At 42.1% G+C, this 17755-nt stretch overlaps 3 protein-coding genes across 3 annotated transcripts; all 3 read left to right on the top strand.

Annotated features, from left to right (window-relative positions):
• Positions 1–1972: 1972 nt before the first annotated feature.
• Positions 1973–5264, top strand: gdf10b (growth differentiation factor 10b). The gene is made up of 3 exons (XM_061810701.1): positions 1973–2219; positions 4147–4991; positions 5073–5264. Exons 1-3 carry the CDS (start codon positions 1973–1975, stop codon positions 5262–5264), a joined length of 1284 nt encoding a protein of 427 aa, XP_061666685.1.
• Positions 5265–8200: 2936 nt separating this feature from the next.
• Positions 8201–11024, top strand: gdf2 (growth differentiation factor 2). The gene is made up of 2 exons (XM_061810803.1): positions 8201–8558; positions 10126–11024. Exons 1-2 carry the CDS (start codon positions 8201–8203, stop codon positions 11022–11024), a joined length of 1257 nt encoding a protein of 418 aa, XP_061666787.1.
• A 2584-nt stretch (positions 11025–13608) lies between these two features.
• rbp3 (retinol binding protein 3) lies at positions 13609–16640 on the top strand. The gene is made up of 4 exons (XM_061809384.1): positions 13609–14802; positions 14881–15071; positions 15921–16063; positions 16315–16640. The coding sequence occupies exons 1-4, from the start codon at positions 13609–13611 to the stop codon at positions 16638–16640; spliced, it is 1854 nt and encodes a 617-aa protein (XP_061665368.1).
• Positions 16641–17755: the final 1115 nt, after the last annotated feature.

The raw sequence follows: 17755 nt of genomic DNA, 5'->3' as shown, positions 1-17755 counted from the left end.
TTTGGGATTTGAAGCCAATGTAAGGCAAAGATTAATAAAAGCCCAAAGCCAGTCCTAAATAGAACTCTCCATCCATTTTCCATCAAATTAATCTCTTTGTTAAGGATACTGGTGAGCTGGACCCTCCCACTTAACACACATATAGACAACCATTCATTCCTAAAGACTATTTAGTTCTCAGTTTACGCAAAATCCCTGTTTTGGGGATGCAGAGTTGAAAAAAATCAACACGGGCCCAGAAAGTAAAACGTAAACGCCACAGATTGGCCCAACCCCAGATTCTGCCAATTTGGCAAAATGGTTTCTGCCTGCCTAAGGCTTTTAGTAAACACCTGGACTCTCTATCTTTAAAAACCAAAGACCAAGTCAAAAATCTTGGTGTTCTGATTGATTCCAACCTGACTTTCAACAATCATATCAAATCAATCAGAAGAATTGCCTTCCACCACCTGAAGAACATATCTAGAGTCAAGGCTTATGTCAAGCAGACCAGGAAAAGCTCATCCATGCTTTTATCTCAAGTAGACTTGACTACTGTAATGGTCTTCTGACTGGACTCCCCAAAAAGAGTATTAAACAGCTGCAGCTCATTCAGAATGCTGCAGCTCACGTTCTGACCAAAACAAAGCGGTCAGAGCATATAACTCCAATCCTAAAGTCCTTGCACTGGATTCCAGTCATCTTTAGAATAGATTTTAAAGTTCTGCTACCGGTCTATAAATCATTAAATGATTTAGGTCCTGAATACAAGAGAGAAATTGTTATGGAATACAAACCAAGTAAAGCTCTGAGATCGACTGACTCAGGTCAAATAGTGGAGCGCAGAATCCAAAGCAAACATGGTGAAGCAGTATTTAGCTATTATGCTGCACACAAATGGAATAAGTTGCCAATAGAGTTGAGGTCAGCCCCAAGTGTGAATGTTTTTAAATCCAGGTTGAAAACTCTTCTTTTTCCTCATACTTTTTAGAATATATCCACTTTTTGGTCATATTACTTGCACTGTATGCAATTGTAATTGTCTTTTTTCAAATATTTTGTTTGTCATATTTATTGTTCTTATCCTGTTTTAAATGTTTTATCTCTTTGTTTTCAAATGCCTTTAATAATGTAAAGCACATTGAGTTACCTCGTGCGTGAAATGCGCTATGTAAATACATTTGCTTTTCTTTGCTTTGCTGTGCTAATCGGGCATTCTGGCAAAGTGAAGGACTGTCCTTGAAGATGCACCTGGCGGAGTGACAATTTTGTGGCAGAAAGTCGGTCTAAACTCAGACCACATCTAAATCCTGCTGCACGTTAGACTGCTTGCCTAATGTGGTGGTTTGGTAATCAAAAATACATGCAATATTTCAAAGATATTAAAAGCGATGGCCAATTTTCAATTTTGGAACAGTTGGAGGAAGAAACAGGACCACACAGGAAGAATGATTCAATCTCAGAACCTCAGAACCGTGAGGCAGATGTACTTCCACAGTTCTATTAATAAAAAAAAAAAAAAGTATACATGATCTTGGCCTATGTGGATTTCCTTCACACTCCATTTCTAATGGAATTGCAAATTCTAATTTGGGTGCCTGCAATTTCCTACTTAATCTGCCTTTTTTTTTTTAATGCCCAATGACCACAAACCATCAGAAAATAACGACCCACCCTGGTGGAAAGGCCAGCTGTGTACATGGGCGTGGGCGTGATGTTCTATTTGCGTGGGCGCCCTTAAAGCCCACATCGCCCCACCGTGAGAGCAGAGTCCACTTGGGCTGTGCGCTACCACCTTCTGTCATCCGGCAGAAGTACTGCATGCATCCTTCCCCGCTTCCCTCCCACCGCGAGAGCAGCCGCACGCCGTGGACTGTCCAATGTGGATTATTACCTTTACCTGGATAAAAAAAGTGATTGGGAATAAAAATAATAATAAATATTTCCGCGTTGATTTCATTTTCTGTGGAATATTTCACCACAAGGAGCACCCATGGCCAAGTGGCTCATCAACGCGTTACGTTTGTTGGTGATTCTGAAGCCCGCTTGGAGTAAAACTGCGGCGGAGGATGCCAGTGAGGCGGCACGCCAGAGCACGCCGGAGCGGCGCGTCCTGACGGGTTCGAGCTCCGGCCGGGACGCGGTGACCAGCAGCATGATGAAAGTTTATGAGAACTACAGCAAAGACCCGCGCAGCCACAAGCAGGGAAACACAGTGAGGAGCTTCACCGCTGTCCCTAGTGAGTCGCACGCCTCTAATTGAAATATTGACATTAAGTACATTTTTATTGGTAATCCGTTATTACATAATTGTGAACATCACGTTTAAAGAAAGCTTGCATTGGCCACGGGATCATTGCAGAAAAGTTTCAACTGCATTTAGAGAGTCTGCACTTTCATACTTATATTAAAAATGTCACGGTTTATCATCATAGATAGATAGATAGATAGATAGATAGATAGATAGATAGATAGATAGATAGATAGATAGATAGATAGATAGATAGATAGATAGATAGATAGATAGATAGATAGATAGATAGATAGATAGATAGATAGATAGATAGATAGATAGATAGATAGATAGATAGATAGATAGATAAAAATGTTTAACTTAATAATCAGGAGTGAAAATAGCTAAAATATTAGATAGAAAAGTTAAAAGTATATTCATATATTCTAATAATCTAGATAAATGAAGTAAATCAAATAAATACAAACAAGTATACAGTACTTCATAATTGCGATATTATTTGGGAAACACGGAGCGATTGTGGTTAAAATATCTGCCTCACAGTCCTGAGTCTTGGGTTTGAGTTGCCCTTCTCACTGTGCTTGAACCCACGTCGTCTCTGACCTAAGATCAACTGGGATCCGCTCCAGCTCAACGGGGACCCTAATGAGGATAAGCGTCTTTTGAAAATGGATGAATGCATCTTGGGACCATCTATTAAATACACCTGTGAAAGTATGTGGTCCAGTTCCCAGGGATGTAGCACTGCACTGCATCAAACAGAAAGATTTAAAAAAAAAATGTTTTACTAACATTATTCTAAGAGATGGGGAGATATTGCAACTACAATAATGAACAAATACCTGTCGTTAAATTAACTCCCATTCATGATTATTTTCGTACATGCAGACAGACTTTGTATTATAGAGCTCATTAGACTATATCTTTTGGGCTTGCCAGTCTTGTTAGTTTTTTTAGTTATTGACTTTTCCAGTACCTGTAAAGGTCCAAAGTGTTAGACAAGACACAATTTTCACACCCAGACAAAGCCCATAAGGATTTCCACATGTTATCACAATATCATTGCATGGATCCAGTATTTGGAATTTGGGCTACGGTAGAAGTATTCACTTTAAAAGTACAGTGAGCAGTGATCTAAAAAAAAGATTTTTGTCCTCCATGTGACAGCCACTTCAATTTGCATCATATTTTCCATGATTTAGCTTAACCCCCCCCCCCCCCCCAAACGTACACAGTATTGATGGTAGAGATATATCAAATAGATGACACTATTACTGTCAATCAAACAACACATTGAAAAATTGTGCTGTAAAGAAGGGACGCATAATGACACTTGGCCATTTTGGAGTTTTCTTTACAATTTTGACAAGCTGGGGTGTGCCAACACCAATGCGATGGCGTGATTTTGAGCAACAACATCAGAAAACTCTTCACCAAACTTTGCTGACCCCTCTCAATAGCATCATAATACCCGCCTTGTGTTTCATGCCTCCCAGAGTTGCACTTGGGACATATGAAGAGTTTGTTTTCAAAACGAGACATAGGCATTTTTTTTCAGATTTACGAAACCCGCGCCAAAATTATCCAGCTCCGAATGGATAGTTTTGGCGCGAGTTTCGTAAATCTGAAAAAAATGCCTATGTCTCGTTTTGAAAACAAACTCTTCATATGGTTAGCCTTTTAAAATCATTTTTAACTTACTATCACAATTGCTATTAAAAAATGCTACCAAAGTGAATGATACAGCATTTCATTTGCCTCCCTCAAAAGTTATCAATCGGGTTGAGGTCCGTGGATGCTTGATTCGGGGTGTTTAATGCAGTGTAAAAATTCTGCACGAATGTGATGAGTGACAGAAAACATCGCATTAATTGTCATTTATGTTCATTTTTCTTACATTCCACCTTCCCCAGGAGTGTTGCATGGGAAAGAAATACTGCAGTTCAACTTCTCCTCCATCCAAGACTCAGAGGTCATCCTGTCTGCCTCCTTTAACTTCTTCCTCAAGCGTTCACACCAGCGGTCGTGGCGTTTCCGGAGACCTCGGCACCCATTCGCTGCCGTCCACCCTCAACTTCCTCCTTCCCTGCAGATCCGGTTCCACGCATTATCGCCAAACTCTTTCTCCACAACACTGCTGGGGAACATCACAGTAAGCTCCTTTAAAAAAAGTGCGTGGCAGTCGAGGGATGTTACAACGGTGATCAAGCAAGCCAGAGAAGGCCTCATCATCATGGTGGAGACCGACTGGGTTCTGAGGGCAAATCGGCATCATAGAAGTCTCTCTGCAGACAACATGCCTTTTATAATTCTCTATGCTGATGATCAAGCCATAAACGAGCCCAACAGCGTGGCTGCGACCCTGCAGAGGTACGGACCTTTCCCTACCGGGGAGGATGCGTCCACCTCATCTTCGAGGATCCGGAGAGAGCTCCAGCTCCAGATCCAAACGAACGACATCCCGGAGGTCCAGTTCAACACCCTCAAGAACCACGAACTGTGGCAGAGCACGTATTTTCCGGCCAAATCCAAAAGCAAACCTGGAAGGAAGCAGAACCAGGAGAGCAGGGAGGTGCTGAGCTTTGACGAGAGGACAATGAAGAAAGCCCGCAGGAGACAATGGAGTGAGCCCAGGATTTGCACCAGGCGGTACCTCAGGGTGGACTTTGCTGACATCGGATGGAGTGAATGGGTATTAGCACCCAAGTCATTCGACGCCTACTACTGTGCTGGATCCTGTGGATTCCCCATCCCTAAGGTGAGTGAGGGAAAATGTCCAAATGAATGTCCACTCCCATTTACAGTATTAAGCCCTTACAACCCTGCTGTATTTCTCAAGGTGGTGCGTCCTTCCAATCACGCCACCATCCAGAGCATCGTCCGGGCTGTGGGAATCGTGCCGGGTATTCCGGAACCGTGCTGCGTGCCAGAGAAGATGAACCCACTCAGCGTCCTCTTCTTGGACCCGGACAGGAATATGGTTCTCAAGGTTTATCCGGGAATGTCTGTGGATACTTGCGCCTGCCGGTAGGAGCCGACAAAGACCTTCAGAGAGGTGAAGGTTCAAGGAGCAGGCAGTAGTTGGCAAGGTGGGATTTCATTGGTTCTGGTTGAAAAGAAAGTCTGGCTTTTTCCTTGAATTTTTGGGTGATTTTTTTTTTTTGGGGGGGGGGTGTGATCCCTGGACATCTTTGGTCAATGTATGACATCAAAGACTGAAATAATTTAGACTCAATCCCATGGTAATCCATTATTATCACTTTAATCTAACTAATCTTAAACCCACAAAAAATGTGTACTCTGACAATTAATAGCTTCAAAAATGTTGGCAGGGAATGTTCGAAAGGGATGATGGTAACGTTGTCTATATATTATACATAATGCAGCATTTAATAGTTCTACGTTAGTGAACTGGAGGCGGCACAGTGGCACAGCTGTGGAGCTTTGGCCTGACAGTTCTGAGGACAGGGATTCAAATCCCAGCCCAGTCTGGAGTTTGCATGTTCTCCCCGGGCCTGCATGGGTTTTCTCCGGGCACTCCAGTTTCCTCGCATATCCCCAAAATATGCATTCATTGGAGACTCTAAATTGCCCCTAAGTGTGATTGTTGTCTGTCTCCATGTGCCCTGCGATTGGCTGGCAACCAGATCAGGGTGTCCCCCGCCTCTTGCCCGTTGAAAGCTGCCATTGACTCCAGCACTCCCGTGACCGACGTGAGGATAAGCAGCTCAAAAAATGATGGATAACTAAGCGGAGTGGAGCTTGTTTTTGTGACTCCGGTTCCATTTAGAAATTTGTGTACTGCTGCCACCTGCTGTTTATTTTTGGAACATTGCAGGTTTTGCCACTACAGCACTGTGTTGCGAATACAATGTACAGTTTTTAATATTGTGTACAGTTATTAGAATAAAATGCTCGTGTAACCTATCAAAATGCTTTTATTTTACATTCTTACAGACTGTAATATGAGATTTTAATAATTATACAGTACATGGCAGATGTTTGACAAGTAGTTTACAGCTAATTGACATGTAGCCAATTTGATTAGATTATAATTAATTGTGTATGTTGTTATATATATTTTGTGTGCGGGGGAGGGGAAGATTTATCTTCCAGTAATAAATTCGTGATAATAATGTTTTGTGATTACATTAAAGTAACTCAATTCAGTATTTCTACACACATAAAATGGCTCACCTCTATATTTTTCCTTTTGAGAATTATGGTGCATTAAATTCAGTTATTGCGAACAATAAGATTTTTGGCTGGATTTGATTTAACAGCTCCCAATGAGATTTTAATCCCATCATTTCATTTGCTAGTTTTGCATTTTCTGTCACACTTGACTTCTTTCGGGTCACGCGTGAGGGGTTTAGACATCACCATACAGTCTCGGGGCATTTATAGACAATCAACCATTCTCACTTACATTCGACCATAATTAGCACAATAAAAACATGGAATTTTGCTTGATCCCCAGCATGATTTCTTAACCAAATTCTATCTCCTATTGCCAATCAGAGGAGCAAAGTTCCAGTTCTTTCCGAGCTTGCATCTCCCCGCTGTGTTTGTTTCCCTCTTGCATGCCTCCATTATGTAGCGATTTGGTCATTAACTTCCATCACCTCATGACTCCACAGTGGGAACGTTTAAAAGCATGAATGGACCACACTGGAAGTGATTGGACAAAAACACTGCATGGATCCATGGCTGAAAGACAGGAATTTTAAGATAGGCCAGACTTTGGGCCAATGTCCCCAGACACATTGGCTTGGGTGCAAATCCCCCCAGGACCACCCTTGCCAGAACCTGCTGTCCCATCTTCCATCTTTATGACACACAGTTTGTGATGGAAACCACAAACACAAATTGTGTAAAATGTTCTCATGTCAATCAATCCTAGTGTCACACTTGGACCGATCATAAATAGTTGCAGAACAAGGACTTAGTCATTAAACAGAGGACTTTTGAAACATAACCTCCTCCCCCCCCCCAAAAAAAAAAAAACCCAGCAAAATACTTACGTACATTGACATTACAAAGTTACTTTTGAAATCTCAGCGAGGTCTTATTTTTATGGCATCAGATTTGTCATGGAAATTATTAGCATTTGATCACGTTATCCAATAATGTGTAACTGTTTTTTTATATGTAATTACATGTAATTACACATACCATCCTGTGGAATAGCCCATACACCTTATTAGCAAGAACATCTAAGCTTAGTAGAATAAGTTCATCCACACGACAGTAGTAACTACATGCAAGTATTTTATTGCATTGCATTACTGTGTGGCACGTCAAACTTGTAAGTCTTTGTTTTGTTTTTCGCTTGACAGTAAACATCAACTAGGAGTTTCATTAAAGAGATTGAAGAAATGTTTAATATCTGCCAAAATTTGCTTGTCATGAAATGATTTGCGTTGTCACTGCCACAAAACAGCACTCGCAGCTCAAATCCTTGCTCTCACGTCAAAGCAAAAAATACTACAGTACGCATCTCAACCCTCTCGTAAGATCGGTTAATCGTATCTCAAGGCAGCGCTCTCCTGTGCAGATTCAAAAATTGTGAAAACGGCGACTTGGTTGCTAATTATGGCTAACCAGGGTGCTAAAGAATGCACTTGATGTTTCTTTTAATAGACTTTTCATTGTTATTGTTTCCGCTGGCCTTGACACTCTGGCCTGTGCGTAAGTAACCTCGCCTGTTCCAGGACCTCCCTCATTATCACCGTCAAGTGTTTACAGTGTCTTCATTAGCGGCCAGCCCTCCAGTGATAACGAAGCTTAAAAGAAGCCATCAATGGTGGTGATAAGCATGGGCGCGCTACTATTTTGGTTGACACTAGTCCCCCTGTGTTTACTCTTGGGAGCATGGGAGTGGACATCAGTCTTATGCTCCTTTCACTGGAGATCTCCTTCGTCAAATCTTGCCGCCACAAAAGCTAGCGAGGATTTTGCTTGAAAATGTACAACTCCGGGAGGTTCTTGTTTCAGTTGTGTTTGAGTCTGGTGCTTTCCACGGGTTCCTACACCTGCAAGCCGCTGGGCAATGACATCCATGCCGACGATGACCTCCAGGGCTTTTACTCCCAGCGCTCCACAGAGGAGGATCTTCTGGAAGAGGAAGACATGGACTCCAGGATGGCCGATCTCCTCGGAACCATGAAAGAAGACTTCTTGAGGAAACTCAACCTCTCTGATGTACCTCAGGAGCATGGGAAAATTTGCCCTCCTCAGTTCATGATGGAGCTGTACAACAAGTACGCCTTGGATCGCATGGCCATCCCTCAGTCTGATGTCATACGCAGCTTCGGTGTCCAAGGTAAACTACAAAAGTTTGCAGATAAAATACAAATCAGTGTTCCTGTTGACCAAAGATTGAAGATCATTATAGACCACAAACACCCACTTGGGTTTGTGGTGTAAAGTGAGCAATTTGGGCACTAGAAGTGTAGCGATTGTTGCCACGTGTAATTAGCTTTCACATTTAAGTCGCAAGGCGTGTTCATCTTCCAGCTACTGACGGTATCCTGAATCCCAGATTAATGGGCAGCTTCCAGAGAAGGGCATAGGGCATTAAATTTGAATCAAACAAATAAACAAAAGTTAGAAGATGTGTGGAAAACAGCGGATATAAAAAAAAAAAAAAATCGACAGCAGCCTGTTTAAATGCCAGGTTTTCGTGATGGTGAAAAAAAATAATAATAATGTGACCTATAATGTGCAACAACACATATTTTAAATCACAGGAGAAATAAAAACACACATATGAAATAATGTGGTTGCACAAGTGTGCACACCCCCCAATAAATATATTTCGTGTGTTCAGAACTAACCGATTGAAAATAATGTTACATGGGAATCAGCATATAATTCCCACTAATTAAAGTGCTTCTTATTTACCTCCAAAAACTTGTTTTGGTAGGCGGGGTTTTTTCTTTATTTTTTCTAATTATTATTATTATTCGTCGTCGTCGTAGTCGTAGTATTTCAAGCACTGTGTAACTGTGCTGAAATTAACTAGTATTTCCAATCATTCAAAATTCCCTCAACCTTGTTGAAGGCCCAAGTTCCACCTGAAGAAAACCAGCCCCTGTCCATGATGCTGTTCTGCAGGCATGATGGTCTTTTGTTGATGACCCAAAGGGAACTTTTGGAATATTGGCCAAAAGTTCAATCTTGCTTTCATTGGCTCACAACACATTTTCCTAGATGTGTTTGGGAGATTTTGATGATTATGGTTCCCAATGCTTTTTAGGCCAAAACACCCAGCTGCTGATCTCCAGTCCTGGTCCAGATAAAATGGACAGCTGCAAAAGGAATCCCGCTCATGAAAAAGAAACCCTGAGCTAAAAAAAAAAAAGAAAAAAAATCTAGTAACAGGATTGGTATAATTTGAAATACAGTTTCAATTAATTTCATAGCAACTTATCATCATATTGAAATGTAGGGAATCCTATCCTAAATTATGACTATTTATCATTGAACAATTGTAGTTATTTTGTATTAAATTCAATTATTTTCTATAAATCTCATTATTTTTTATTTAAATGTTATTTTGAATACAAAATGTACAATATTAACTGATATTATGAACATACTGTATTTTGGAGCAGTTAAGAAGAGAAATGATAATATACTCTTTTGATCATTAAAACGTAGCACCTTGCACAATTTGTTGTTTAAAAATGTCCATGAATTTCTTCAAGGATTATAATTGTTTTACTGAACCACTGGGAAGACAATGTACACTTGACATTCTGATTGGGGAACCCCTGGACTGTTAAAAAGATTCAATATCACGTATTGTCATGAGTGCGTAAATGCACACACCGAGCGGCCTCATATTTAGTACGATACTTCTGATTATTTCCATGTGGTTCTTCCAGATATCACACATTCTGTGAAAAACGGCCCCAAGGCGAGACACAGGCTGCTGTTCAACATCAGCATACCCAGTCATGAAAAGGTCATCACAGCTGAATTACACCTCTTCTTCCTCGCGGATGGGAGGTCAAAGGTGCCCTTGCACACTTCCACGACCTCTGTGAACGTCTACGAAGCAGATTACAACGGTTTGAAATCCACGCCGCAACTTGTAGCTTGCAAACAGTTGAGTGGTTCTCAGAGCATGTGGGCGACGTTGGATGTCACCGCATCTGTGCAGAGCCGAGTTGGGTCAGGTCACGGAATAACTGGATTTGATGTTGCGGTGGCCGCGGACGACTGCGGCAATGAAGGCGGCAGTTTGAGCTTGAGCCGTTCCGTGGGAGATAACGCCTCGGCGGCTTTGATCGTCTTCTCGGATGACCTAGGCAGCAGGAGGCAGGAGGCCAGGAAAGAACTCAAAGAGATGATACTCCATGAAAAAGAAACGGGCTTCACCTCGGAGGCCGACTGGAACACCGAGGATCAGCTGACCAACCAGATCCCCGGCGCTCACTATCGTCGGAAGAGGAGAAAAGCCGAGCGGGAATACTGCAGGCGGACGTCTCTGAAGGTCAACTTCAGGGACATTGGCTGGGACAGCTGGATTGTGGCACCTCCGGAATACGACGCCTTCGAATGTCGCGGCTTGTGTTACCACCCGCTGACGGACGAATCCACCCCGTCCAAGCACGCCCTCATCCAGACGCTGATGAACATCCGGAACCCCAAGAAGGCCAACATGGCGTGCTGCGTCCCCATCAAACTGGACCCCATCACCGTCATGTATCAGGAGAACGGACTTCTCACAATTAGATACTTGTATGAGGAGATGAAGGTGGCGGAATGTGGATGCAGGTAGTCAGGAAGAACACAAATACAGCTATTTTATGAATACATGTAAATGTGTACATTTGTAATTTCAATACAACAGTTTCCTACAACAGAATATGTACAGTAGTGAATCAAGCATTTATGACCTGGCTTAACATTGGTTACTGTACATACTCCTGTTTCTCTCACCTTAGGGATGAAATTATACATTTTTAAAAATATTTTATGATTAAAGTGTGATGTAATGCATGAATAAATAATTGTGTAACATAATCATTTAAAAAATTATTTTAACACTCTTTAGTTCTTACACCAAAAATAATCTTTCAGACTGATTTATAATTGAGAGGTTTTATTGTCTAAATTATCATTATTCTGAAGCTGTCCGTGCATTAAATAAATTGTAACATTGCAAAATGATGTATTAAGGTATCTCAATGTTGTCTATTTAAAAAAAAAAACTGATGGCACTATCTATTTCTACTGTTTTCCTCTGTTCTCACAATTTTGCTGTTAATTTCACCTAAAAATGACAATAGATGATCACATTTGAATAATATATTGTATGTGCCGTATAAGCTAGTAGCGTCATTCCCTGGAGACTTAATCAAAGGTACTGCAAATGAGAAACCTCTCCACAGAAAGTGTGAAAAGTGGTCCAAAACGTCAATGAGTGGGAATTAGGCCCAAATCACTCTACTATGTGAACCACTAAACCACTGGATGCAGTAGACTGTACATAGGTAGGCTGGAATACTACAGCTCTGTTATATGTAGGTACACAGTACTCAGTTAACATACAAAATTATGACGATTAACGTTTGTGTCGTTTGTAGGAAAATGGATTATCACTCTCATTTCACAATTGCTTTGACTGATTGGCGCCAAGATCAGAAAAAAATCAGGTACATAAAATGAAAAGTCTAGATAAAGTATACAGTACAGTGTGCTGATGTCAACATATGAACCACTGTAGAGGCCAAACTGAAAGCGTACTGATCAACTCTTGTTCATTAAGTCAGTTCAATCTCTCGGGAGGCTAAAAAGCTAAGTAGATTAACAACTGTGCCCGGCTGGCATTCTGTTCCGACTGAGACGTTAATAAACTTAAAAATATTATCCCAGCTCCAAGAGTAGCCTTGCCAGCCAGCCGTAAATATGTGTGCATACTGATCCCTGAATATTTTAGCGGGCAGGGCTAGTTAGAGCAAATGCGCAAAATTAATGTTTACATTTTGGGCTCCTCTGGTTTGTTTATTTTGTTATATGGTGGGTACGGTATGTACGAGCGTGATCCAATAGAGGCAATGTTAAGTGCTGTTCATGGGGGGCTTAGCACCACAGGAGTGTCACCCCCTGGAAGATATAGTGTCGCCGGGGGACGGATGTGTGAGGTTAGTCGGGGGGGTTCAGATCAAGCCTGGGTATCATCTCAGTCATCGTACACTAATCATTTAGGGGGGCATACAGACATTTTAAAATGGGCATAGCGATGGTACTGGAGCAAGTTAACATTGTTCTCGTTTTCACCCTGAAGGGACGTGTGATAAAAAGCAGTTATGCCACATGTCGACAGACACTCAGCGAGGAAGTGACCCAGACGTGACCCGCACTTAACTGGACCAAACTATGCCACCGCCGTGAGTTTTCGTAATGTGGTTGTATGTAACTATGATCAGGCTTTGGAGCATATTTGGGTGCTTAAAAGTGTGCGTTGGTGGGAATTGTTGTTCATTTACCCGCAGGAACATTGCCATCATCTCTTGGTTACTGTTTTTAAAATAACCTTGGAACAAAAAATGTTTTTGTTTTTTTTTTTTTTTTAGCCTGAACAACTTGGTGAAATAAATATCATTAGTTGGGGGAAAATTGGAGCAACTCAACCCTTGATGAATTGAGAAGTTGAAATTGAAAAATGGAGCAATTAAAATAAATGAATATCAATATGTACTGTACAGTACTTGCATGTGCTTGTCTATAAATGTAAGCATTATATTACTTTGACCAAGTTTGGATGTATGGATCATGTGGATTGCTTGTATTTTTCCATACTAAACAATTTTTGATGTTTAAGGAAGTAAAATGTCTTCTATTGTGTTCTGCTGTACTTTAGACCAGCAGAGGGGGACACAGCACCAAGAAAACCAAGCGTGGCTCCTCATCCAAGTCTTGCTTTTATATGTACAGTATTGGGGTACTGAAGAAATAAAGATTCGGATAACCTTCCATTATTTGTGATAAAGGCCATTGCTCAAATGTTCAGGATCTACTCTGATATTTTGTCCACAGACCTATGAGCTACTATTTTTTATTTTTGTCATTTACCAAGCTCAACTCATGTGGCTCTACGAACTTAGTTTAAATTAATCTAGTTTAAATTTACACGCAGTATGTTTAGAAACGCTTCCCGGTTGCTACACCTACTTGGCGAGGTTGTTATTGCCTTACAAAAGGTATAATACGATTAGCGGTTTATTGGGGGCTAAATCCTCTTATGAGTGTGCTAACAGAAATCGTGGAGCCATAACAGAGGCATTTGACAAAGAACCAGTCGACAGCCACGGGTCCCTTCACCGGCTCCACTCATCTTTGGTCTGGCAAAGCTGGCGAAAATGGCAAAGACGCTAGTCGTTGCAGCGACTCTTCTAGTTTTAGGAAATGTTGCATTCATCCATGGCGCGTTTCCTCCCAGCCTCATCGTTGACATGGTACAGATCGTCTTAGACAATTACTGTTCTCCAGAGAAGCTGGGAGGGCTGAAGGAGGCCATCGCAGCAGCCAGCGGCAATACAGAAATCCTCAACATTCCAGATGGTGAGTCTCTGTCTCGAGTCCTCAGCGCTGGCCTCCAGACCACAATCAGTGACCCACGCTTGAAGATCTCCTACGACCCAAACTTCGTCCCTGTGGTTGCCCCACAGATGCCTGCCCTCCCCCCTGAGCAACTTGTCGCAATGCTCCAGAACGCAATCAAGCTGGACATATTGGAAGGCAACATCGGGTACATGAGGATCGATCACATCCTTGGGGAGGCGACTGCGGACAAGATCGGCTCGATGCTGGTAGACTTAGTCTGGAAAAAAGTCCTGCCTACTTCAAGTCTAATCTTTGATTTGCGCCACACAAGTAGCGGGGACATCACGGGACTCTCCTATATCGTCTCGTACTTCACTTCAGCGGACTCTGTGATTCACATCGACAGTGTTTATGACCGTCCCTCGAACACCACCACAAAGTTGATGTCCTTGCCCACACTGCTGGGAGAGAGATACAGCACAACCAAACCTCTCATCATCCTCACAAGCAAGAACACCAAGGGCGTAGCTGAAGATGTGGCCTACTGTCTCCAGAACCTGAAGAGGGCCACCATTGTTGGGGAGAAAACCGCTGGGGGCTCTGTCAAAATAGGTCAATTTAAAGTTGGCGACACAGATTTCTACATAACGTTGCCCATCGCAAAGTCCATCAACCCCATCACTGGTTCAACCTGGGAGCAAACAGGTGTCACCCCTGATGTTAAAGTCAACGCAGAGGACGCCCTCGTCATGGCCATCAAGATAGTTCAACTCCGCGTCCAAGTTCCTGCCATTATTGAGGGATCAGCAGCCCTGATCGCTGACAACTACGCCTTTGCGGAGACTGGCGTTGATGTCGCAGCAAAGCTGAAAGAACTCCTAAAGAAGGGAGACTACAACATGATTGTCTCGAAGAGCGCCCTTGAAGAGAAACTTTCCGCAGACCTGAAGACCCTGTCTGGAGACAAGAGCCTGAAGACTACCAGTAACACCCCAGTCCCGCCACCTATTGTAAGGCCACAGAGCGCTTACTAATTATTGTGGTCATTGTCTATCATCTCTGAATGTCTGGTTTATCTGTCTCCTCAGAACTATACTCCAGAGATGTACGTTGATCTCATCAAAGTCTCCTTCCACACGGACATTTTCGAGAACAACATCGGCTACCTGCGTTTTGACATGTTCGGCGACTTCGAGGAGGTCAAGGCTATTGCCCAGATTATTGTGGAGCACGTGTGGAGCAAAGTTGTCGACACTGATGCAATGATTGTTGACCTCAGGTAAGCAGTTTTCAAGGAACACCAGGTGTCTGTTAAAAATGTCTGTTTAGTGATAAAAATGGTCAACTAAAATGGCTAGGTGTGAATGTAGGAATGCTCAAAAAGTACACATGGTGTAGGATCATATATTGGTAGTGTAGTGGTTTGCTTTTGTCCAGTTGGTAGGGAATAGATGAGTTACATAATTGCACTGTGGCAGCCAATTCTGTGGGTAGTCCATTTTCATGAGAAATTATTTGCAAAGTCCACTGATTGTGTACTGGTTCGCTCAGCCAACTTCGGAAGGGAAATCTGCCCATTTTTCGTACTTGGTTGCGAGTTCCTTCCTCCAAAACATCTTTTGGTGTTTCTCTTCTTCTTTATAAAGGGACTGGAACTTGGAACCTATTTGGGCCCCACGTAGCTTATTGAGCAGTCAGCTTCAGTAAATATGCACCAAAACATTTGAAATGCTTCTAATGAACATGCTCAACAAGATAATAATGTTGCACATGTGCATCAGCTCAGTTGTTTTGTGTGGCCGCTTGATTCCGCGGAGGAAACAAGTACCCGAATCAAGTGGTTTTGCTACCAAAACTGAGCAGATGTATGAAAACTGCAACGTACAAATACTCTGGAAGTATTTGGTTTATGACTCCAAGTTGAAAATCCGCCATTGAAAGACTGTTGGCCAAGCTTTAATCACCTAGCTTGATGCATGTTTAATGTAGAGAGAGCAATTAAAGCCTTCATCATCACTCGCTTCAAACCACTTTAAATGAAAATTATTATGTGACCAATTTTTTTCAGCTGCCTTTTTCTGAATCCTAGTTTGTTTATTTTTTTTCTGACCTGTAACTGTGTTTGCAGGAACAACGTGGGGGGGCCTACAACTGCAATCGCAGGTTTCTGTTCGTACTTCTTTGACGCCGATCAGCAGATTGTTCTGGACAAACTGACAGACAGACAGTCTGGCACCTCCACGGTACTCCAGACACTGCCTGAACTCACAGGTAATTGGATAACGCATTGGATCATTGCCTTTTGATACTGGTCTGTGATCCAGTACCACTAACCTAAATTCTTGACTAATGTGTAAGGTTTTACCGAGATCCCTGACATAATGTGCTCCGGGGGTCAAACCATCTAACCCAATGACCCAATGATAGTATTTAGTCGTAGTAATAATTTACTTAAGCACAGTAACGAAGCATATGTATGTCATTACTTCCCACTGCTGCTCAATACCTCTTGTCTGATTCAGGTCCGAGGTACGGGTCCAAAAAGAGCCTGATCATCCTGACCAGTGGAGCAACAGCCGGGGCAGCAGAGGAGTTTGTCTTCATCATGAAGAGGCTGGGCCGCGCGATGATCGTGGGGGAGACCACATTGGGCGGATCCCACCCACCCAAGACCTTCCAAGTCGGTGACAGCGACGTCTTCCTCAGCATCCCCACAGTGCACTCTGACACTAAGTTGGCGCCATCCTGGGAAGGAAGCGGGGTTGCACCTCACATACCGGTCGCCGCCGCCGCTGCCCTCGAGACGGCCAAAGGCATTTTCAACAAGCACTTGGCCAGTCAGAAGTGAATCGCTACACAATAAAGGTCCAATTTGTTTTGACAAAATTGTTGGATTGTTCGAAGAGAAATTTTACTTTAGTACGAAAATACAAATTAATTTCACCTCTTCATCTGTTGTGACATAGTTCAACTTTTTAAAGCAGCATTTGGTGCCGGTTTTTATTTCATTGTGGATGTTATATGAAGTAACTGTCAAAAACAATAATTCACTGAGGCTGACGTTGTTCACGGTATTTATTGGATACTTTAAATTGGGAAAGGTTTACCGACTTGTGTCAAAAAAATCATCTTTTCATCTTCATTCTATGTTCATTCTGCTGTTAACTTTGTGTCATAAAAACCTACTTGTGCCAGTGTGACAGTGGCAAGAGCATATTAAAAAAATAAATAAATACAAAATGGAAAAAAAACATGCTTGGTGGTTATCTTCTAAAGTACAAATGCTTCGTTTTTAACCTTCGGATGGCTCGTATTCATAAATCAGATGCAGTGGTCTTTTGATTCATTCAAGGCTAACATCTGTCCATGTCATCAGTCACGCCATAAAAATCTTACAGAATATTTTATTGCACATATTGTACACTTGTACGGAGGATACACAGTAAGAAGTCCACACACCCTACACACTTTCCCACGTGTTTGTATAAAAGTATAAAAGAGTGACCACACTGCTGCAGTTTTTCTTTAGTCTTTCAGTCAGTTTTTTTTTTATTTTACTTCCCTCCCTGAAATATATTTTTTTAATATATTGAGTCATACTGGAAACAGTTTTAAAGTAACTTGCCCCAAATTGCCCCACCGCTTTTAACCTCCCAATAAAACGAGTCCATCGCATGCGTGAAATTTGTGTTTAGTCTTTTGACCGCTTGTACAGTAAATCCTGTACATTGCTTAGACAAATCAACCAGACCCGATTCATGATAATGGAACTTGACATATAAGAATAGAGATGGGGTGGGTGTACAGTGCAAGGGTCACCCCTTTGGAGATCGGAGGTCCTCGGCATCCTCAGCCTAACCCTCTCTGCTCCTTTTCCCAGCTTGAGGTGGGAGGAGCAAAATTGGATGTTGACCCATTTTTCTCTCCTCTCTCTCATTCTCTCTCTCCTCCTCAAAATGAAAT

This window comes from Syngnathoides biaculeatus, chromosome 22, assembly GCF_019802595.1.
Source record: "Syngnathoides biaculeatus isolate LvHL_M chromosome 22, ASM1980259v1, whole genome shotgun sequence".
Classification (NCBI taxonomy): Eukaryota; Metazoa; Chordata; class Actinopteri; order Syngnathiformes; family Syngnathidae; genus Syngnathoides; species Syngnathoides biaculeatus.
The sequence above is the reverse complement of the archived record's forward strand: the minus strand, read 5'-3'. Positions and strand labels throughout refer to the sequence as shown.

Coding starts and splice junctions, on each gene's coding strand:
- gdf10b (XM_061810701.1), top strand. CDS start 1,973: ATGGCCAAGTGGCTCATCAACGCGTTACGTTTGTTGGTGATTCTGAAG. Junction 2,220..4,146: donor GAGCTTCACCGCTGTCCCTA/GTGAGTCGCACG, acceptor CACCTTCCCCAG/GAGTGTTGCATGGGAAAGAA. Junction 4,992..5,072: donor GTGGATTCCCCATCCCTAAG/GTGAGTGAGGGA, acceptor GTATTTCTCAAG/GTGGTGCGTCCTTCCAATCA.
- gdf2 (XM_061810803.1), top strand. CDS start 8,201: ATGTACAACTCCGGGAGGTTCTTGTTTCAGTTGTGTTTGAGTCTGGTG. Junction 8,559..10,125: donor ACGCAGCTTCGGTGTCCAAG/GTAAACTACAAA, acceptor TGGTTCTTCCAG/ATATCACACATTCTGTGAAA.
- rbp3 (XM_061809384.1), top strand. CDS start 13,609: ATGGCAAAGACGCTAGTCGTTGCAGCGACTCTTCTAGTTTTAGGAAAT. Junction 15,072..15,920: donor GCAATGATTGTTGACCTCAG/GTAAGCAGTTTT, acceptor CTGTGTTTGCAG/GAACAACGTGGGGGGGCCTA. Junction 16,064..16,314: donor GACACTGCCTGAACTCACAG/GTAATTGGATAA, acceptor TGTCTGATTCAG/GTCCGAGGTACGGGTCCAAA.